This window comes from Ambystoma mexicanum, chromosome 6q (assembly GCF_040938575.1).
Source record: "Ambystoma mexicanum isolate Mex_15411 chromosome 6q, UKY_AmexF1_1, whole genome shotgun sequence".
NCBI lineage: Eukaryota > Metazoa > Chordata > Amphibia > Caudata > Ambystomatidae > Ambystoma > Ambystoma mexicanum.
Genome location: NC_090937.1, coordinates 766,012,144 through 766,035,620, shown reverse-complemented (window position 1 = coordinate 766,035,620; position 23,477 = coordinate 766,012,144). Strand labels below are relative to the sequence as shown.

The 23,477-nt window shown below is 45.3% G+C and overlaps 1 protein-coding gene across 2 annotated transcripts in view; it reads right to left on the bottom strand.

The window, feature by feature from the left end:
* The window catches only part of MND1 (meiotic nuclear divisions 1), a 1,036,840-nt gene that overhangs the window by 755,995 nt on the left and 257,368 nt on the right, over positions 1–23,477 (bottom strand). For both annotated transcript variants that reach the window (XM_069631298.1, XM_069631299.1), the window contains exon 3: positions 3,379–3,436. In XM_069631298.1, coding sequence (XP_069487399.1) covers positions 3,379–3,436 — 58 coding nt within the window. The remainder of the gene's footprint in view (positions 1–3,378; positions 3,437–23,477) is intronic.

Here is a 23,477-nt window from a genome sequence, read left to right as displayed (position 1 = left end):
AATTATTAGCTACTACAAAGGTCAAAGCCAATGGACTTTTTTGTAGCCACAGTTAGGCCAGAGGCTTTAGTTGAGTTTTTTTTTAAAAAATGTGTGGGTTCCCTGATTTGTGTCAATCAGGCCATAACCCTCTCTCTCTACTCCCAATCGTTCTATCAATCACTCTCTCAACAACCACTCAAATCTTTCATGCTTGGTACCACTCTCTCTCTCTCACACACACTAGCTTACCCACACTTTTTCCCTCAATATCTCTAACAACTCCAAAGCACTGCCTCAGTCTGATCTCTCTGGTCACCAAATCTCCATTGGTCACTACAATCACCTGACCACTTTATTTATGTATTTATTAATTAATTAATGTATTTTATTTATTGATGTACACATTCGCAGCATCAGGCAAGAACATGGTATTTCGATATCGAAATGGTTACAGGCAATTGGTTATGGAAAACACATGATGACAAATACATGGCTTTAGGTATCGTTATGGTTACAGATGGTCCACTCTGGGGGTCAGAGGCAAATTAGTTGAACAGAGCCGTTTTTACTTTTTTGTGCAAAGTCATTTAGGAGGGTTCTTCATGGTTAATCTATCTCAATTATCCCCAGAGGCAGTGTTACACTGGTCCATGGTTTGAAAATGCAAATTTGGCACCCACATCCTTTCCATTCAGGCATTTGTGCCGCTTCCACGGCCCGGCCTCAATGTAGCCTTCCTGCAGCCTCAGGAAGTTTGAGTTTTGTCTGTAGTTTGGATGTTCTCTGGCAAGTAAGGCTCGCTTCCGGCACCCCGGTTTCTACTCACAGGGTTCTGTGCTGTCGACAAACTGGTTTCTGGAGCTGGCAGTTCTCCAAGGAATAAGAACAAACTCTGTCCACACAAGAGGCTGGAAGGCATGGTGCAACAGATGGTGGTACCACCGTTACAAGAATACCAGGGAGGTTCAGTTGTTCATGGACTGAACGCCCCCACCAACTCTTTCACTCCGCCTCAGCGGCAGTATCGACTATGGCATGCACCCTGGTAGGCTGCTTAACCCACAGTGGGAGGGGTCCCCATGCACCCAACAGAGACATGCTTCTGACACGGTCACAATATGGACCTGGGGGACGCTTTCAACTCTATGGCACACAACCGAAGTACCCACCAATTTCAGTGGAGTGTTCTGTACTGGGAATTCAGGAGCCTGTCCTTTAAGCTCACCCCAGTTACCTCTGTTTCACAAAACTTGTCTCCAAGTGAGAAGGTTGAGGATGATAACTAAATTGGATGACATGAATTTTATGTCGCATGACACAGAGACCCTCAGATAGATTATGCGCACATAGTAATTGAGCTGCTCGGCTTCCTCATCCATTGTTAAAAGTTGTAACTCTTCCCAGCCCAGAAGATAGATTTCCTGGGCTTCACAATAAGGCACGATAAGTATAACCATATGGGCTGTTTACAACAAAGCTCTTTGCATCCCCAGAAATATGGCAGTTGGGAAGCAAGTTCACACCTCAATCATCGACATAGCGTTTCCTGCAAGACATTTCTCTTCTTTTATCCATGCAATATTTCCACGCCCTCTGTCCTACTGGGCACTTTAAAGCATAAAGATATTACTTTTCCTATAGGGCCCTTTAACGCCTTGAGCTACAACACATTCAACCAGAAGGCCTCCTCTTGGAAGATGCTTAGGAGCACTTCAGTGGTGACTCAACCAGATGGAGGTTTGGAACGAGTGAGTCATTTTCAAATCTGCTGAGATACCAGCAGTTCCATTTGAGGGGCCCGGTGTGGAATGAGAGCTGCAGGGGGTGGGATGAGGGCTGCAATGGGTAATTGGTCACCGGAGAAGAGGTCATGTCTACTGACCTTTTGCAATCAAGTACCTATCAGGGGATAGAGTGTTGTCCTGCATATTGTCAGGATGTTCAAAATCTCAACCATTCCGTATCTCACTCACTTGGGCAGGAAGCGTTCCAAGCGGCTGGCCAAAGGTTTCTCTCATTACCTGGACATACAAATCTCAGTCCTGGTGGAATATATGTTATGCCTGGTCAATGTAGTGACCTACTCGAACTCCATGTTTTTAACAGAGCACAGCAATTGGATGTGGTACAGGCATATTATTCATAAATTGTCAGTCTTTTGGGCAAATAATTAGACCCAAATCTGTGTCCTCCAGGTAAATGGATCAAGTTCCCTGTTATTTCAGTTGGAGACCTGATCCAGAATTAGCAGTGTTTGACAGTTATCGAAAACTAGGATTTCGGGACTCACTATGCCTTCCTGCCACACAACAATAGTTTGGACACTCGAGTGAGAAGGGACAAAATTAAAATTGTGCTGATCACGCCTTTTTAGACAGCTCAAGCTTGGTTTCCAGTTCTACTGGAATTTTCCTTCAGTACTCCAATCAGTCCTCCTGGCTCCCAAAAAGGATCCCTGTAGTAAATTGCATTTGGTGGGTTTAGAAGGCACATTAACCTTAATGGCCTGGAGTACGTTGAAGCATATTGGCAACTATCAGGTATTTTGAGAAAAGCAAAGGGATCCATACCAGCGTCTTCAACCCAAGCCACTTCAAGACACAACAGGGCCACTTGAGGTGTATAGTCATTGATGTATGGGATATGGACAGCATCTGTATTCTGCTTCAACATCTGTAACATCGCTTTTGAATCTTTTGACTTCCCGAATAAACAGTGGGAAGGCCATCATGCCATGTACAGATCAGAGATATCTACCAGCACCCAGCTGATTGTTCCCAAGAAGGCAACATTCTTTGATCTGCAGCATTAGGAAGGCGGCTCCCCCTCAGTCCAGGTACTCATACCTTCAGAATGTTATGCTGCACAGCACTCATGCAGTTGGAATTATAGCCAGATCATATGCACCTTTCAGTGAAGCCCTGTTAAAACTGCCAGGTTCTTTTGTTTGGTGTCCTGTGGAGGAGTACCAGATGCCACTGATCTGGACTTTTAAAGGCAGAGCTTTTCCCCTTTCTCCCCACTCCACTTGGTGGTGGTCCACATTTTAAGGTGCACTTCATGCGAGTCTAAGTCTCCTATCTGGCATTCCCAGACCAACCAAAGTATGACTTGCGGCACACAAACAGGCTACAGTCAATGCAAGTCAGGCTCAGAATATAAAGCATACTATGTGAGTTGAAAGTAAATACAGTAAAGCACTTCCATTTCCTTTACAGCATAACAAATGTTACTGCTATGCACACAACATTCAAAATGTTTAGGTCCCTGTGACCAGAACGAATTATAAACACCAATGCAGTGTATTTGAATTACAACACTTTCAACATGTATTATATAGATATGAGTTGCTTCATAAAACTAAGTCTGAAAATTAGAGCCGTTTCCAATACTCACTTATTCCTTTCTCTTTGGGTGCAATTTTCTCCAAATCTTTCAACTGAAACACATCTTTCTATAGAAAAAAAGAAAAGAACAAGTTACTCTCTTACCTGGTAACGTTCTTTCGATGGGATGGTCGACGACGTATTCCATATCTATGACGGTAATCACCACAGCTGTGCTGCTTCGTAAAATCATTCGGCGTCTGCGTCCTGCGTCGATGACGTCGATACGCCGCCTCATGGACCTCCTCCGACGGCCAACGTCCGACATCCCTGGATGTTATAAGTAGGACGCACGACGCCCGTAGCCTCAGTTGTAGTTTTTTCCCCAGAACGTGTGGCACCAGTCTTCTGCCAGTCTGACCACAGAAAGCCTTGCGGAAACGTAAGCTGCAATCGCATAAGAAATTCTGTAGCGGCAGGGAGGGAGCGATATGGAATACATCGTCAGACCATTCCATCGAAAGAACGTTACCAGGTAAGAGAGTAACTTGTTCTTCGAGGGGATTGGGTCCTCAGACCTATTCCATATCTATGACAGACTCCCAAAGCAGTACCAATGCAAGGATTTGGGAAAAGAATTTAGCAAAAGAAATTTAGAATGCCCAATCAAATTGCAGAGCAAAGGACCGCCTTGCCAAAGGCCAGATCCTGCCCACGGATGGAATATAGGGAGTAGTGACGTACTAAAGTATGGACCGAAGCCCAGGCAACTGCGTCACAGATGTTACGAATAGGAACACCCCTCTGTAGGGCAGTAGCAGGGCAGTAGAGGCAGCCATACCCCTGGTAGAATGGGCCAGCAAGCCGACCGCTGGGTCCTTACCCGCCAAGCGGTAACACTCAGAAATATCCAGAATAATTCAGCGAGACAAAGTCTGCTTAGTCACAGCTTGTCCCAAACGTTTACCAGCGTAACCAATGAAGAGTTGATCGTCCACTCTGACCCGGGACATGCGTGAAATATAAAAGCTTAAAGCTCTCCTAGGATTGAGCGTATGGAGCCTCTCCTCTTCCTTACCAGGATGTGAAGGAGGTTGAAATGCCGGAAGGACAACCTTCTGGCCTAAATGAAATTCCGACACCACCTTCGGAAGAAAGGAAGGACGAACTCTAAGGACAACCCTGTCCTTATGAAATACAGTGAGGGGTGGCTTAACTGAAAGTGCCTATAACTCACTCACTCTGTGAGCAGAAGTGACCGCAACCAAAAATACAGTTTTAAGAGTTAACAGTCTCAAAGGGCAAGAATGCAAAGGCTCAAACGGAGCACCTATCAGAAACTTGAGGACAAGGTTCAAATCCCAACCAGGCACCTGGAAAGGTGACGGAGGGAACACATTAGTGAGCCCTTTTAGAAACTGAGAAAGGAATTTTAAAATAAGAACACTCTTCAGACGAGCGCTTAAATATGGACAGCGTCGCCAGGTAACCTTCAACCGTACCCACTTGCAAGCCCCTGTGGGCTAAAGAAAGCAAAAAAGACATAGCCACAGGAATGTCACATGCAAAAGGATCCACATTCTTAACCCTGCACCAGTCGCAGAACTTTTGCCAATGGCAAGGGTACAGGAACTTAGTTGCGGGCCTTCTGGCCGAAAGCAACACCTCCATCACGTCTTCAGGGAGGTCCCAATCCTTATACCTCAACCTTTCAGAAACCAAGCGTGAAGGTTGAGGAATCTGACCTCTGGATGGAGAACCTGACCCCCCCCCCCTCCCGTGAGAGCAGATTGTCTCGGTAGGGAAGACGACATGGAGGGCAGATGGAAAAGTCGAGAAGGACTGGGTATCACGTCCTCCGGGTCCATGCCGGAGCAATGAGGATCATCTGGGAACCGAACATTCGTAACCTCCGCAGCACTTGCGGGATGACAGGGACTGGAGGAAACGCGTACAGCAGTGGGTAAGACCACTCCACCACGAACGCGTCTTCTAAGTTTCCTTTTGGAGGAAATTCCTGCGAGCAGAACCTTTTGCACTTCTGGTTGACACTGAAGGCGAAGAGATCCACTTGAGGGGTCCCCCAAAGGGCTAAGATCTCCAGGAGAATCTCCTGAGCCAACTCCCACTCGTGAAAGATCGCGCTCTGCCTGCTCAGAGCATCTGCCGTCTCGTTTTCGTCTCCGGCCAGATGAACTGCCGAGATCGAAACTTCCTGCTGGATTGCCCAGAACCAGAGCTGGATCGCCTCCCTGCACAGAGGAAGTGACCCTGCCCCCCCTCTTTTTGTTGAGGTAGTGCATGGCCACTGTGTTGTCCGTCAAGATCAGGACATTCTTTCCTCGCAGTCGGCAGAAAAGCCTTCAGGGCAAGCCTGACGGCCATCAGCTCCAACAGATTGATATGAAGTCTGGACTCCAACGGAGACCAACGACCGCTGACAGTCAACTCGTTGGCATGAGCTCCCCATCCCGTGAGGGATGCATCCGTCACGATCTTCACCTACGGCCAGGGTAGCCAAAAAGGAACCCCCTTCATACGAATGCCTTCGACGGCCCACCACAGAAGGTCCTGGGCGACCGAGGACGGCACCTGAACAGGGTCCGACATCCTGCCGGAGGACTGAGACCACTGGAGCTTGAGTGCCCATTGCAAAGATCTCATCCGCAAACTGGCCTCTGGCACCAGAAGAATGCAGGATGCCATGAGGCGGAGCAATCTCAAGAACTTGAACGCTGGGAGACTCTGGGCAAGCTGAACCTTGTGCACCATCTGCTGAATGTGATGAGCCTTCACCTGGGGAGGAAAACACTGCCCCAGGGACGTGTCGGGCACTGCTCCGATGTACTGGAGCCTCTGAATTGGTGTCAAATGGGACTTCTTTAAGTTGAGGGAGAAGCCCAGCTTGTGGAGGGAGTGGCAGGTGACCGACAGATGACCCAGGACTTGCTCGGAAGAGCGCGCCCTGATCAACCAATCGTCCAGGTAGAGGTAGATGTGAATCCCCCCTTTCCTGAGATGCGCTGCCACCACTACCATGAGCTTGGTGAAGATGCTTGGGCGGAGGTCAATCCGAACGGCAGGACACGAAACTGAAAGTGCGAGTCACCAACCGCGAACCTCAGGTACTTCTTGTGCTTTGGATGGATTGGCACATGAAAATAAGCATCCTTGAGGTTGAGAGACACCAACCAGTCCTGAAGTTGAAGGGCCTGGAGGACTTGAGAGAGAGTAACCATCTTGAACTTGTCCTTCCTGAGGAGTTTGTTCAAACCGCGCAAGTCCATGATGGGTCTCAATCCCCCGTCTTTCTTGGAAATAAAAAAATAAGGGGAATACCCTCCCTTGTTCCTCTCCGCTACAGGCACCAGTTCTATGGCGCCTTTCTCCAGCAGGGATTGAATTTCCTGCGCAAGGAGCAGATCCGGACTCTTCAAAGAGAGATTCCCCGGTGGATTGTCGTAAGGCCTCTGCCGGAAAGGAAGACAGTAGCCGTGGGCTATGATCTCCAGAACCCACACATCTGAAGTAATGGCACGTCATCTACAAGATGCTGCGCCAGCCTTCCCCCAACCGGCGAACCATGGGACATGACCTCATGACTGAGCTGAAGCGGCTGGGTCATTGCCTGAGGGCAAAGGCAACTGCCCGAGCGGCCTTGGCACCTCGAGTACCTTGTTCTCCACCTCTGGCACTCCTACAGTGGCCCCTTTGACTGGCAGCTCCTCTCGCTTTACCAAAGGATGAGTAATAACGAAAGGAACCTCCCCTCCATTGCTGCCAAAAAGATGTTCCCCATCAAAGGGCATGTTGAGGAGCCGGGCCTGCACAGCAGGAGCAAACCCCGACTTCTGCAACCAGGCAAACCTGCGTATTACGGTGCTCACCGCCATGGACCGGCTGGCGCAATCTGCCATGTCCAAAAACGACTGGACGGCCTCCCACATGGCATCCTTGCCATCCTGAACCATGGCAAGGAAACCATCCCATTCGTCCCCTTCGGGAATATGTTCAGCTGCTAAGGAAACAGTTCCACAGAATGTGTGTGAAACGTGTCAAGGCACATACGGAGTTGGCCGCCTGAAGCGCCATACTCCCTGAAGAAAACACTTTCTTCGCCCAACCATCAAAACGCTTGTCGTCCCCATCAGGAGGGATGGTAGGATACGACGCCTGCTTTGCTGGGGCCGTAGCCGCCTGCACCACAAAACTCTCCTAAGTGGGGTGCTTGGTCAAGTAACAGCGGTCGCTACTGGTGGGCGGCATTTTCGCGGCAAAGACTTGCCCACTGCCAGGAGACTCTCCGGAGCAGTCCAAGCCGCCGCCACCCTCCTCTGTAGAGCCATATGGAACGGCAGTATCGGGTCAGTTGGTGGACCTTGGTCGAGGATATCCGTAAGGTCTCCTAAAGAAAATCCCCTGGGGGAGCGGACCACGCCAAGTACTCAGTGACCCTAGACATAAGGTGCAGGTACGAGGAGTCGGCATGAGTGCCAGGCTCAGGCCTACAAAACTCCACCTCCGGAGAGGTGTCCAGACCACTGGCGTCGTGCAGGGACTGACGCAGGCCCTCAATTTGGCTATGGCCCGAGAGAATCTCATCTAGCACCGTATCAGGAACCATGCCATCATCAGAGCCCTCATCCACCTCTGAAATGTACTCACGATGGCAGTAAGAGGGCACAGAATGGGGAACGAAGCCATGCTTGACCTTGGCCAGAGCCTTTCTAGGGGGTTCCACCATGCCCCGGGGTACCCCTGTCGAAACAGCCTCGAAAGGCGTCGAGTGAATCGGCGTTGACGCCGAACGTGGCGCCGACAGCATCGACGGTGTCGACACTGGCCTCGAGGACGGAGCCCTGAGCGTGTCCCTCGACAGCCAGGGACCTGATGGCGTCGACGACTTCTTCGGAGGCGGAGCCTCAAAAGAGTCCTTTGATGACCTCGGCGCCACAGGCGTCGACGTCTTCCTCGAAGACACCACAGGTGCACACGGTCTCGAGCGCGTCGAGGACCGGGACCTGGAACGGGCATGACGAGAATGATTCTTCTTGTCCGAGCGGGACCTTTCAAGCGAATTGTGCTGACCACCCAAGCCCGAAGGCGTACGAGCGGTGTCTCTCGACCGATCATGACCGACCCCACTTGGAGGCGCAGACGGACCAGTGCCCTGCGATTCGAGAATCGCTAGCATGTTCTTACAGAAGGAAGCCCATTCCTCTGGCGTCACATGCTTGGTGGGATAAGCGACCCGCCGACGGGCGGAGTCCTTGGATGAGGACGGGGAAGGCGAACGATGACGGCGCTTCCGGGAGTGCCTTGAAGAGGCAGAGGAGTGGCGGGACCTACTCCGGGACTGAGAGCCACTGGACTTCCGATGACGATGCGGAGAGTCACCCCTCGAATCGTCTGTCGAAAGCCCCGCAGACCTCGACTTCCGTGGCTTGGACACCTTACCTACCGACAGTTTCTTCTTGCGCTCCCGCAAGGCTTTGGACGTAAGCAACTGGCAGTCGACACAACCATCCGTGTCATGGGCCTCCCCGAGGCACCAGAGGCAGGCGTTGTGCGAGTCCGTCACTGACATCTTGGACCCACAGTCCCCGCACTTCTTAAAGCCCGGACGCGGGGTGGAAGACGAGGTAGACATCACGAAGGATAACTTCACAAACTAACAGGTTCGAAGAACCGTTAAAGAACAGAAACTCCAAAGAGTCGAGGCGCGCCGAGATCTCGGAAGCGAACACGTTCGCGGAAAAAACAGAACTGAGGCTACAGGCGTCGTGCGTCCTACTTATAGCATCCAGTGACGTCGGTCGTCGGAGGAGGTCCTCGAGGGCGGCGTATCGACGCAGAACGCAGACGCCAAAAGATTTTCCGAAGCAGCACAGTTGTGGTGATTACTGTCATAGATATGGAATACGTCGGAGGACCCAATCCCCTCGAAAATAATGTTTAATGTAATCTTGTAAACGGTTTATTGTGAGTGCTCTACAACCGGAGTCATTTTTGAAAAGAAGGAAGGTTAATTTTCTTCCTGTTTTTATTTTTCAGAGTTCTACAATGTATTAAAACCAATCCACTTTATGTTGAAGCAAGGTATTTGTATAGATGTCAATATTAATACTGGTCATTGGTATGGCAAAGTAAAATAAGTTTGGCTCAGTAAGTTGATTGAAACATGGTGAAACAACATAGCCAAATCAGTATACTCCGTCAAATAATCCCAGTATTAAATAGACGCACAAACCTATTGTGTAGCCTAAGGATACACAAATTACTTTTTAAAGTGAACTGCCTTGAATATGGTGCTTATTGTTTCCAACCTCATAATTAGAAAGCGGAGCCATTTCTGCAAGTATTCCAACCTGTGGCCTGCAGGTCTCTACAGTCATTGAGTACACAGAGTACTGCCCATCATGGATCCAGTGCAAAAGGATATTGAGAAACGTTGGAATGTTCTGAAGTTAAGGCAGGCATGCTTTAATAGAAAAATATAATATTTCAGGCTCAAGTTATGGTTCCATCCCATACCACAGATGAAATGCAATGTAAGACACCCGCTATTTGGTCAGATTTTTATCCAGCAACGGGAGCGTCATTTTGATCAAGGGGGGGGGGGGTTACCTAATGCAACCATACTGAAACGCGGACAGTTTAAACAACTACCAACGAATGTCACATGTACCTTTTTATGTGGCTATAAAGTTTGGAAAATGTGTTTTGGTACATGATATGTGTATCATCAGTCACTGTCCAAGTCAGCCCTGAAGGTGGAAACAGCATATCACCAAGTGCATGAAAGCTCTATGTACTCTGGCGCATACATACTCGTATTGTTTCCCTCTAAATGCTTTGGACACAATGGATAGTAGTCAGGGCAGCGGCCTAGCGTTTCCAACTGATCAGAATCTTGAAGTAAAGGTGATAACCCCTATCTAGGCCACACAGTCCCTACTATCCGGTCTGGCATGTTGTCTAATGTACACACTTGGCTGCTAGCCATGCGTCAAATGCTGGTGTTCAGTACTGACATTTTCAGGCATTGAAAAGCAGCAAGTGGTTTTTAAAAACATGTATTCGGACTTAGGACAAAAACCTGCCAACTGCCTGCACAATGACTGTCTCTATACCCATATGTGGTAGCCGGATATATTCTAGTTCTGAATGTTTGGGTTGAGAGCTAGCAAAGACTGAATTATCAAGGATTAATTTGCAGAAAATGACGCCTACCACTCCAGAGCAAGCTTTCGATTGTGATGGTCAGACCCGAGATACATGCACGAACGAAAGACTAATGCATTCGTCTAGACAGCTTGCTTACATACATTTCATCTCCCTTCAGGGCAATGATGCGTGCAACACCAATGGCTGGTGGCCTACCAAAAATGCACAATCCCAAAGCGTTCATTATGAAATGCTGGGTTACATTGTAGGGTAGCATGTCTGATCTATAAAGCTAGAATACCTATACTTTAGCCTTCCAAATACACCTATTCGATTCTGATCAGCCACAAATACAGATAAATTAACTATTTGATACACAGGTGCCCTTATTCAGACCAATTGACCAATAATTGACCACTTCACTACCTTTAGTCGAGCATTATCTATAACACATTGGGCAGACGTTGCAATGATCAAAAAACAATATTGGTCTGGTTACGGCTTTATATACAGAGTAAAACGATTCATAAATGGCAGCCATCACATTGATAGGCGTTGTCTCTTAGTGCTTTAAGTCAATGTAACTACACAAACATGTTCGCATAAGTCCTCCAAAAAACAAAGGGGATCCTGGGAGTCCCTCTGCCACACATTAGTCCCGGTTAGAGAGCCTTACCCAGATTCTTTAGCTCACTATCTTTCACTGAGAAATATCCAAAACATATCAGTCTTTGTCCTGCCCTGGGGCAGTCCAGCACCGAAAGGCTAAGCAATTCTCCTCTGAAAAAGAGTACCGATAACCCCCCCCCCCCCCGGCCCCCAGACACTTGTTTCGGTCTAGTTGGACCTCATCAGTACGGTGGAGCTGTGCCTCTCTTAGAATAGTGAGCAAAGCATTGCAAAAATCAAAAAACAATATTTGTCCGGTTGCGGCTTTATATACAGAGTAAAACGATTCATAAATGGCAGCTATCACATTAATAGGTATTGACAGGCCAATGAGGCCCTTGGGAGTTCTTTTCCCACTCTCTGACCCTCAGAAGGAAGACCTGCTGCCAGCGCTCTGGTAGCCCCACATGCCTAGGACCACACAATGCTCAAGGTGCATTGCTAAGCATTTTTCTTCTGCACTGTGTCGATGCACACCTCAGCACATATGAAAATCTAAACTTGAATCCAATTTGGAATAGAAATTTGCTGCTTGAGCATTGCAACATTCTGCTGAAATCTCATCCTGCAATCGGGAGACTGGAGCCAGCCCAATTCACCCAAGCCCTGCAACAAAGGCCCTGTCTGCTCCCTGTCCGTTGCCTGGCCAGGTCCGAGTGTCATCCCCTGCTGCCCCACAAGTGCTTAAGGAGGCAGAGGAATATTTGTACACTTCTGTGCGTACTACATTCAATGGAACCTTCTCATTGCGCTGAAGGTCAGTTCCCTCTACCAAAAACATCAAACCTCTACCTCCACACCTCTACTGTCCCACCATCTCATCGGATTCCCACCCCCCTATTCTTTTGAAATAACTAATTTAACTGCACCCAGTGGCCGCATTGTGTTTTCTTCTATTCTGCTAAAATCAATTTAGCTGTTCCCAGGACCGCATTGGGTTTTCTTCCGTCCTGCTAGAATCAAACTTAGCTGTGCACAGTGGCTGCTTGTGTCTCATTAGCTGTGTGAACTACCCTGTCTCCCACCCCACCGTTGTGCCCCCCAGGCCACCCCCCTTCCTCCTTGTGCCTCTGTACTTCAGACTGGTAAGTGAGTACCACTGTAGTTAACTATGTCTCTTTCTATCTCTCCTATCTTCTCCAACTGCTTCACTATCTTCTATTGTTCTTCTGTCACTAAATCTGGCCAGATGAAACTTAAGAAGGACATACTGGGCTTCAACCCAGGCCTTCCTTTTGCAGACACCTATGTCATGGCTTCCACCAAAGAGACTCTCACAGATATCCTCTTTTTTGTTAACTCACAGACCTATGGACTCGCTTCATGGTTAGCTTTCTCTCTCCTATCGCCTCTTCTCCCATTAATGGTGGCACTCGCTGGGAGTTTCTACTTGACCTCTTCATCATTTGTAGAGTCATCATCAATGTCTACTTCAATGTAACCATCATGGTTCAGGGTCCTCAACCCAAATAATTTCTCTTTGACCGGCTCCTCCCTCGTCTCTCTAACCTCACCTCTCACTCCGCCCATGCTCCCCTCCCATCTGTGCATCCCTCCCGCTCAGCACCAGCTTGCTTGCCTACTGTGCCTTGCTCCTCCTCTGTGTTGGCTCCCTTGCCTAGTTTACCTTCCTCCGCCTCTGTACAGACTCCCTTGCCTACTGTGCCACCCTCCTCTGCTGGACCGGCTCCCAGGCCACCTGTACCTTCCACTGCCTCTGCACAGGCTCACTTGCCTACTGTCGCTTCCTGCGCCTCTGCACAGGCTCCCTTGCCTACTGTGCCACCCTCCTCCTCTGCACTGGCTCCCTTGCCCACTGTGCCTTCCTCCTCTGCACTGTAATACATAGCAATAATAACAAACTAGTATTGTATATGCACAGGCTGTTTTATATAATTCACTGACAATCCAATACATGTTCTCTCTTCTCTGTGTTATATGTATATGTCTGTCAACTGTGGGTACCCTGTCTTGCTAAATGTATGCATACCTGATGCTTTGCTAAACGCTCTAACAGTAAGATTTTTTAATGTAACCTGGCTCTGAAGAAGGAAAATCATTTTTACGAACTGCATTAGCCCTAGGTTCTTTTTCTTTGCCAAGATTTCCGCAGACAACAAATTGGTGAAGTTTAACCATTCGTTATCACAAAGAATAAAAGAAAAAAGTTTACTCTCATGAATAAAATCATTTTGAAGAAACATTCTTGGAACCAGCCTCTACTGTCATTAATGATATAGGACAAGCGATTTAAACCCTTTGGGTATTTTAGGAGTGCGGCCCACACCGATGGCTAATAAGCCTAGGTCCTTTCTTTTCCAGTATATAACGGGTGCCCGACACGGAGGCACCGTATAGTGGACTGCACCCTACTAAGCATCACTATATGTAAGTGAACATCAACAATAAACCAATACAGCAACAGTAAGAGAAATAAGCTGTGCACCCTCTCCCATTCTTCAACCGTACCTTGCCACCCTGTCCTGGCACCCTTGTCGGCCTTGGCTCCTCCGCCATCCTCCACTATCCCTCAGGCACTCCTGCCACCCGCGGGGACCATCATCGCCTCCGCCCCTCCCCCACGGGAAGACCCTCAAAGATGGAAAGCTTCTCCACATCGCCACGCTCAACACTCTGTGCGCTGTCAAACACTCATCTGATATCTGCAACCTCCTGAACTCATGGGCCTTGATGTGCTCGCCATCACAGAGACGTGTTTCAAGGATAGCTCTGTCACAAGCTTTGACGCACTCCTCCCCGAAGGCTACAAAATCATCTCTGCGCCCAGGCCAAAGAAGACAGGGGGGAGAATGGCGCTGATCTTCCCAGAATGGATACCTGTGCCCATCATCCCCACTCAGGCCTACTCCTCCTTTGAGTGCCTAGTCCGCAGGCTCTCACTCTCACCTAAATCTTCTCTCCTTATGGCCACCTTCTATCGGCCGCAACAAATTAAGTTCCCAAAGGTAAGGGAACTCCTATCCCCTGAAGCCAAACGAAATTCGTGCTAATGTATAGTTTTTTCAAGAAAGAACTGTTTAGTATACATATACCAGGTATGAGCTTCACAAATAAGTTTTCATAAAACCTTTAATTTCATCAGAAAATGGTGACCCAACGCATTTTGAGATAAACTCTCTTCATCAGGGGTCTTCAAGTAATGATTGATCTACAGAAATGATTAATACAGGTAATTAGTTTTTCAAATGTAAAGTCAATTAATAGTCACTATAACTCATACAATATCACGATTGTAGTTCAATGAAAGGACATGTTCCTTAATGCATAACAAAAGCAGTGTCACGAAATATCATGGGCGCCATTAGCATACAATCATAGAACATAAAATCATATGTCATGACGTTCCCAGCGAATCTACTCTGGTCATAGGTAGATGTAATTAGCAAGAAAGAAATCTCTAATGTCATTTCAATACACTATAAGCGCAGCACATTATGTTAATGTCCAAAATAGCCATCTATTTTTAATGAGCTGCTTTGCTGCCTGAATAGTAAGATAATGTACCTTTGGTGTTGTCAATCATAAAAGGGTCTCGGGGACTCCATGGATATGTTGGGATGTCCAGAACAAACAATATCAACCCTGAAACACAGGGTTTAAGAGTACTGAGAGTTAAGACTCACCTCCTTTGGAGAGGTTTAAAAGAATCTTCCAAATAATTTGGATGGTGATATGAGAGATGGCAATAAGTTTGTCTTCTCTCTGTGGACAAGAAATGTTATGTAATACAGCTCCACTATCCCCACGTGCTGGGAATGTTTAGCATGGAGGGAACATAATCCACAATAGACAAATGGAGTGCTTACCCCAATGCACGCGCTGGCGATGGAAGCTCCTAATAGTGCTCTCTAAGTCAGTCAAGGGACTAGACAAGCGTTCTTCTGTAAAATCAGAGAACGTGCATCAAATATACGTCCAATTCAGGATGTAAAAAGTGATAAAGAACTATGAGGAGACCTCTATGTAATAACAGACATGTCTTACCTATATGTTACAATTCCAACAAGGAAAGTAACTCCATGTGTCCGTGCAGCGTTCTTGGAAAGGACCTCTGCAACAACGGCTGCTGTGTTTATCGGCCTTAATGTAGAACGTAATGACATCACTCAGCAATGACGGCCATGACATCATTAAAGTCATTAAAGCTGTGGTATGTAGACCTGCGGTACCAGGGATATTGATGATAAAGCACTCAGTCAAGAAAAAAGTTACCAAATAGTTGAATAGCTACTCTATTCTTACGAGCAGAGGCAAGATCATCTTATTAAGGATGTGTAGAAGCCATACAATGTGCGAGGCAGTATAAGAGATGAAGCACTCTACATACACCGAAATGCTAGATATCCCAATGAACACTTAATTCTTATGGGGAGAGTCAATCTCTTTTAACTACGAATGTGCAGTAGCTGTGCGTACAGCGCAGCAGTACCCCGACCTTAAAGGATAAAAGAGTGGTCAATGGTGATATGCTATTCTGTGCTATCCTTCAAATTTTATGTCTACATTTGTGGATATATGGGGGACACCCTGAATGTGTAATAGCTCCCAATAAAAGCAGGTCCCTTGGTGGAGACCTGTGTAAGATATATGCGTATCAGGTTTAAATAAGAGTTTTATCTCAAATGATAAGTTGAGGTATGGAAACAAAGTATTTGCAATCTAGATTCACAATATGTGCTCTAGCTCCCTATCGATGCGTGGGGTGTAGGGGAGGTCAAAGCTCAAAGTGTTAAGACTAAGAAGTAGCCAATGATGTATAAATGCATGCGAGTTCAGAAATTATGATAGGGTAGCGACACTGCCCCCTTGGTATGTAGATCTATTGTTAACCTGGGTGCGTAACAAACACCAACAAGTGCTAGCAGAGTACAGGATCCAAAACCAGGCTGCCCTACCTCCAGAGAGCGTAGAGTCTAATGATCATGGGTCCTGTTAAATCAACAATTTCTGTGGTGTCCAAGACCAGATTCCATTCAACGTCAAAGATGATTTAGACATCCCTCAGTAGTGACTTATGCATTACAATGCGATCAGATATGTAGGGGCCCAGTGGTCTCTGCCTCATGTGAGTGCACAGTGTGAACGCCACTCCCTGAACCAAACAAAGATGGTCACAATCAATGCTACAAGATGCCTTTTGTGCAAAGTCTAAAATGAAGATGCCCCAATTATTCAAAGGTATGGACCCAGGTAAACATCTTCCTTCATCCCTAGGGGCGTCACTGCATCTAAATGGTAAATCCAATGTATTTCTCTTTGTGCTAGCCTTTTCGTCATATCGCCCCCTCTTGGTAGTGGGTGTACTATTTCTAGGATTACCCATCTCAATTGTACTATTGTAGGCCGATGGTCTAGTTAGCGTCTATAAATGGCCGATTTTTCATTAGCTGTTCTAATGTTGGATTTATGCTCTGTTCACCTCTCTTTAGCTTTATGTGTAGTTTGCCCCATGTAGTATTTACCACATGGGTACCTAAGAGCATAAATTATATTGCGTATTTCAATGCCTTTATGTACAAGTTTGAGAAAGATCATGTTCTCAACCACCTGGTTTGGTCATCCAAGATTCTTATTTGGAGAAGATTTATAGACGACATTTTCATTGTCTGGTGTGGGTCTGAAGAAGAATTAAAAACTTTTCTCACTTACCTGAATACAACACATGCCAGAATAAAGTTAACTATGGAGATAGGTACACCTACACTTCGATTCTTGGAAGGGAGTCTGGAAATCAAAGATGGCAATGTTGCAACCACGATTTACCATAAACCTACCGATACGAACCATCTACTCCACAATTCTAGTTTCCACCCGAGGGCTATGCTCAAGAGTCTACCTTACAGCCAGATCTTAATATTTAAAAGAATAATAGCTGACCCAGCTGGCCTCGATACTGAATGCTCTACTCTTAGTTGATACATTTAGGAGAAGAGGCTACCCTGAAAACATCTTCAGCAAAGCTAGGACTAGATCAACAGAGGTGTCTAAAGACCAACTATTGAGTCCCAGAATAAAAATCATTTATATCAAAATTCTCAAGACAGAGTTTTCAGATCAGTAAGACGATCAAGAAACATTGGAGCATTCTCCACAAGGATCCTACACTACTTAAACCTTTTTTTTATTTTTTTTTTAAATTGAAACCGTTGTTTATTTGTTCGATCAACAAACTTTTACAACTTTTAACATTAAATATTACTTCATATTATACATTTGATATTTTCAAATAGTCTTCATTTTCTTACGAGTCTATTCCCTTTTCATTCATTATACAATTTAATATAAATTATATAGTAAGCAATTAAAAACTCTTTCGTATGCTATGCACCATATGGCAAGTATTTATCAGCATACGTACATATATTAGAAGCAAGGATAGCAAGGATAGTATATTGCATCTTTGTTGGTACTTCATTTATCCACTTAAATGTCATTTAGCAAATTGTAAGAACTGCAGGATAACATGGGCGTAACCCATCCTGCATGGAAGCGCATATAAAAAAATGAGAGCGTGCAATTACATAGCAGACAAGGCAACAGACAATTGACACTTGCTCAGGAGAAAACAGTACACTTAGTGTGATATTTACAACAGATGCTAATCCACCCCTTCAATATTTTGATACATAGTCTCAAGTTCTTGGTTTATGATTATTAGAAGTCTGCACAGGGACAATATAAGACTTGTTCTATTCCCCCACATGCAGGCTATCCAAAGCCATTGCCTATTAGCCTCGGAGCCTACACCATCTGTGTCAATTGTTGATATATGAGTTGCCTCAAAATGGGGACAAAATATAACTAGATGTTTCAAAGTTTCTATGATAGACCATCATTACAGAACCTGCATCCCAAAACCTTATCAGATTTCAGGAGAGGGTTCCAACTACCAATTCTTTCCAGAGTTAGTGATTGGTTCATTTTAAATCGAAAGTACATTTCCCTAACTTTATTGCAAGGAAACTGAATTACATATGGTTTATGTGGACGTCTTGGGGTGCTGAAAAGCGCAGCTTCCTTATATCCTTTGAGTTCAGCTATTCCACTTAACTTTTTTACACCAATCATGCTAAAAATATGCAGTTTAACATAATTTGGTCTAAATTCCAAATCTGATGGTTTGAGTGCAATTTCATCTAATAAATGGACCATTTGTGCGTGGTAATCAGTGATGGAAGATCGTTCAGAGGCAACCATTAATTGTCCAAGATCTTCATATAAACAATTATCTGGCGGGTATAGAATTCTGGCAAAGTTAGACAATAGCCGCCAGTTGTGGTGCGCAGACAGAGCAGTGAGACCGAATTCATGCCTTATTATCATATTGGGAGTAGATTTGGCCAAACGCAATGCCCCCTTCCATATACGACCTTGTAGTTGGTCAAGAAAGCTGTTAATATTCACAAGACACATGTCCAAAGCGAAAAGGAGCACAGATTCCACTTTCAATATATAAAATTGCAGTAGTGGCAACAATGAGAATTTGCAGAACTTGATATAAACCATCCGCATTTGAGTGGAAAGAGGAGCCACTTTCTTGTTCAGTATCTCTTTCCACATTGCCAAGGAGTTGGAATCAGTTATTGTATAACCAAGATAGCAAATGGAAGGAACTGTGGTTATGGGAAAGTTTTCAATTTTCCAAATTTGAGTAGTACGTTTTCTCTTGAAGTTCCTAAAAACCACAATGTGAGATTTTTCTACATTACATTTTAGATTGTGGCTTTGGCAGTAGGAAACAGATAAATCTAGTTTAACTTGCAAGCCTTTAGGAGTACGATCGAAGATGACTATATCATCGGCAAAAGCTAGCCATTGTATTTTTAAGTGACCAAGCCTTGCCGGATAAGAAATCTGATTGTTCCAAATGTCATTAATGCCACATAAGTAAAGATTGAAAAGCGTGGCTGCTAGGTTGCATCCCTGCTTCACAGCAACATCAATCCTTATCGGATTTGTTGTTGCACCTTCATTGTTCACTCTTACAAGATAGGTGGTATTTGCATGAAGCTTGGATATCAACTATATAATGTACTCGGGTATGTTCATGGCAACCATTTTCTTCCAAAGTAGTGTACCTATGACACAGTCAAAGGCAGATGTAAGGTCTATTGATGCCATGTACAAGGGACCGGAATTCTGTACTTTGGTTTTCGCTAGCAGATGCACCATAATTGTTGCATTAAGGGCAGTGCCCATCCTTGAAGAGAAAGACAAAGTGGCTAAACTAGCCCTTTTAAACTCGATTTTTGCAAAGGCTGCAGGGAGAGAATTCTTTTTTTCGAAGAATATCTTCCAGACATGTGCAGAGATCATAGAAGACTGATCAGTGGGGAGTACAGTTGTACCAGCCCTAAGCAAGGCCCATGTGGATCGTCTTTCCCTGTGGCAGAGTGTACTAAACATTTGTTGATTTGTCTGGTTGTGAATAAAATGTTTATGATTTCTGCATTTGTTTCGATAAGTATTCAAAACCCTTTTTTTTCCCATCGCGAAATCCCCCCACGTGGGAGAGTTTTTGCGAAGTTCGCGGAGAGCCCTATTCTTGGTTCTCTTGGCTTCAGGAATTATGTTGGAATTTAGAGTAGTAGATCCTACGGAATGGTAAGTAGAATTTAACCGCAGAGAATTTATTACCTTAGTTATAATTCTGGATAAGCCGTCGAGTTCGTGATTTGGCAAGGTTTGCTGATGGTGAGAGCTGTAATAGTGCATAAGGCGTGCAGAGATCATATCGTTTGCCTTGTCACAGAGTTTAGTGGCCCATCGAATTGACAATCCAGGTCGATCCCCTTCAAGCAACCCCTGCTGGTGGTCCTTGACTAGTACTGGCACATCTACCTCCAGATTCAAATGAATCATGTAGTGGTCGCTGTAGCCAGGATCATAGATTACAATGTTGCTGGAGATAGACTGCAAGCCCCTAAATATAGCAAAGTAATCAATACAAGTGGAGCTGCCACCTCTCCTCCATGTATAACACCCATTGCTGATCTCAAAAGGGAGAATATTGAGTTCCCAAGATGCCAGATACTCTTTCCACAACTGACCTCTGTATCCAGCTTGCTGAGTAGCCTCACAAATCACACTGTTAAATTTAGGTTTCAAACAATATGCATTGAAATCCCCTCCTAAAACTATATCACAAGTAGGATATGCTGATAAAACTTCGTCAAAAAGGGTATCCAGCTCTTGAAAAGCAAGTGGTAGCTTGAGAGCTGCAGGATTGTGATATAAACATACAAGAAGCATTGGGTTCGACTGTTTGTCCTTGAGCAAGATCAATACGGCCAGCGTTGCTAATGCGTTAAAAACATCTAACACAAGTACATTCAAAGTTGGTGTTTAAACATATTGCTAAACCACCATATGGCCTACCAGCTAGGCCGCGTTTCGCTTTTGTTTGGTGGACAGTGTAACCAGGCAACAAAAGTTTGTGCTCGCACATAGTTTCTTGGCATAACATAATGTCACATTCCATGCCTACATGAACATTGCTAAACCATGAATTTAAGTTTCTAAACCCACACAAGTTCCAAGAGAAAATTGATAAGGTGAGGGGCTGGTTAGTGGGGAGTGTTATCCATTGCTGGGTTTAGAGTGTTGTGTAAAGCAGCTAACCATGACCAGTCCTTACTAGTATTGGATAAGCCTACTAATTGAGCAATTACTTCCGCATTTACCCCGCTCTGTGCGTCACCAGAGGCTAAATTAGGCAACTGCGAGGAAGTAGGCACCGGAGGAGTTTCATTAAATGAGATGGCATCGTCGATGGAATCGAAGGGGTGCAGCATCAGGCCAATAAAGCGCAGCTCTTCCGTATATTGTAAGAGCAGGTTGGTAATAATGGCCGATTGCACCTTACATACCATACGATGGTTCTGGATTGGCGGCAAAGTAATCCACTCAATGTCAGTCGTGTGCATTGTGCAAAGAGCTGGAATTCTACCGAAGGCTTGCAACAGTGCAGATCGATTTAGCCGCTTTATGCCATTTTTATCCGAGATGATTTCCCATCCTATGATAGTTGTGGAGTGTTTACTCATTTCTCCCATCACTTCAAAATCCCCCCCAGAATGGATTGAAGATGAATCCCGCTGCCTTTGCTTTGCGCCCTCTCCCTTTGAACCTTGCGAGAGTGGAAGCTTCTTTCCAGACTACAAAAGGGTAGTGAGGCTGGTGCAGCTCATTATTAGATGAGAAGGCCCCAAGATCTGGTTCAATGGCCAGCTCCGTCTCACTAGTAGGGCATAGTGTTTCTGCCACCTTTCCTACTTGAGTGATTTTATTGTCAATAGATTTAAAGAAATTAGGTAGTTGAGTCTGAGAAGACAAGTGCACTTTCTCGGCAGTGAGGGAGTTAGTCTGCTGGGTTGGCAATTTTTTGGAGTTATTTTTGGAGAGGATTTCTCCAGGGTCCAAATAAATTTAGGGGTTTTCAATTCATCGATGCTGCAGCTTCATAAGTTTTTTTTTAGTTATTTCATTTGACTTGTGCAACTGGTTCAATATGAGAAATTTGGGTCGCTTTTTTTCAGTCCTCTTTCCTTTTCAGAGCTCGGAAGAAAAGGCTTTTTTCCTTCCTTGAGATGAAGGTGCGCTTTCAGCAGCAGTAGGTGCAGTGCAATCAAGAACAGAATCAATTTGGTCATTTGCATCTAACAATTTGATTAGTGCTGAGGGACTATCAGGATGGAATGCCTGACCCCCCTCTGTGCTGCCAAAAGGATCCCCAACTTCTCTTCTCCAGGTCCAGATTGTAGAAAAAATAGGACCTGTTCCAGCTTCTCAGCATGTAATGCAACTTCCAAACATAGTTGGTCATGCGTGAGAATTTTGCAAGAGGTATCAGGTCTTGGGGCAAGCACAGTTTGAGCAAATGATTAGGGGAATGAATAAGTAGCACAGGGAACATTCATGACTTGAGATCCATTCTGAGGGGCAACTGGCTCATCTGTTTGCATAGTCACAGAAATATTACAGGGCACATCCATTTTCAGCGGCTGATGCGCCTCTGGTTCCCGTCTAAGACTATCAGCAAATATGAAGCCCTCCAGTTTGTTGATTTTTATAAGGATTTCTGTCAACGCTGACTTGCAGTGCCTTAACTCATAATGCGTGTATTCATGGCCACGATCTAGTAGATTAAGTATTCTTGTTAGTACAGGGTAGGATGCTTCAAGGGATTGCATATCCTCTGTGAGTTCTAGGATGTCAAATCCCAAGGGATGATTCGATAGCTTTTTAGCGGGTGAATACAAGGGATCTAAACCAGGCTTTATAGTGCCACTTAAACCTTTTGACAAAGCCCCTATGATGGCCTTCAAGAGAGGAAAGAACCTCAGAGACAAGCTAGTAAGAGCAGAAAAACCTTCCAAAGATAAACAGCTACTCTTGAAAACCAGAAAGAAGGGAAATTTCCCATGTCTTAGTTGCACCCACTGTAACAATTTTATATAAAAGGTGACGCTGTTTCCCATCCCCGGACAGGGCAAGAAGTTCAAACTTAAGGACTCTGCTACCTGCCTTACTGTGGGTGTTATCTACATGATAAAATGCCCTTGTGGGAGTTTGTATATAGGGCAGACAATGTGACCGGCTAGAGAGAGATGGACGGAACACAAGTCGAGTATAAGGTGCAACAATCATCGATCACCAGTAGCAAGACACTTCGCAGAACAGCATCACACTATTGCCCAAATCAAATTCCAGATTCTAGAGGTTGTGAAATGTCCACAAAGGGGAGGTAATTATCACTCCCTTCTTTTACAAAGGGAATTGTACTGGATCCATCTGTTAGACACTGTCCAACCAAAAGGTTTGAATGAGGAATGTTCACTAAATTGTTTTCTGTAAAATTGCATTTCATAGTGTCTTTTGAGTGACGTTATATACTCTATGGTAGCCTGTTCTGGAGATCTCAAGCTACAACATCTACACTTTCATGCTTAACGACGTATTTACAACATGGGGATCAAGTTGTTGACCCTTGTTATATTGTCTGCATCTGCATACCAAATGCATAACCCCATTTTATGGTGATCAATGCCCCGTTGGAAATCAGCAAACATGAGATATGTCATAGTGTATGTTCATTTGAAATGTTACACTGATTATTAGTAAGTCAATTCACAAAGCCTTTGTAATTGGTCATCTAATATTCCATGCTGAGTAAGCTTCATGATGCAATACTGTTAGTCAAGTAATGATAAACAAATACATGGATTACATGTGAGCCATCTTGGGGTGACCCATAGTCTTTCACCCTAATGGCCTTTAAAATGAATCAGAACTCACATGTATCACCAGTTC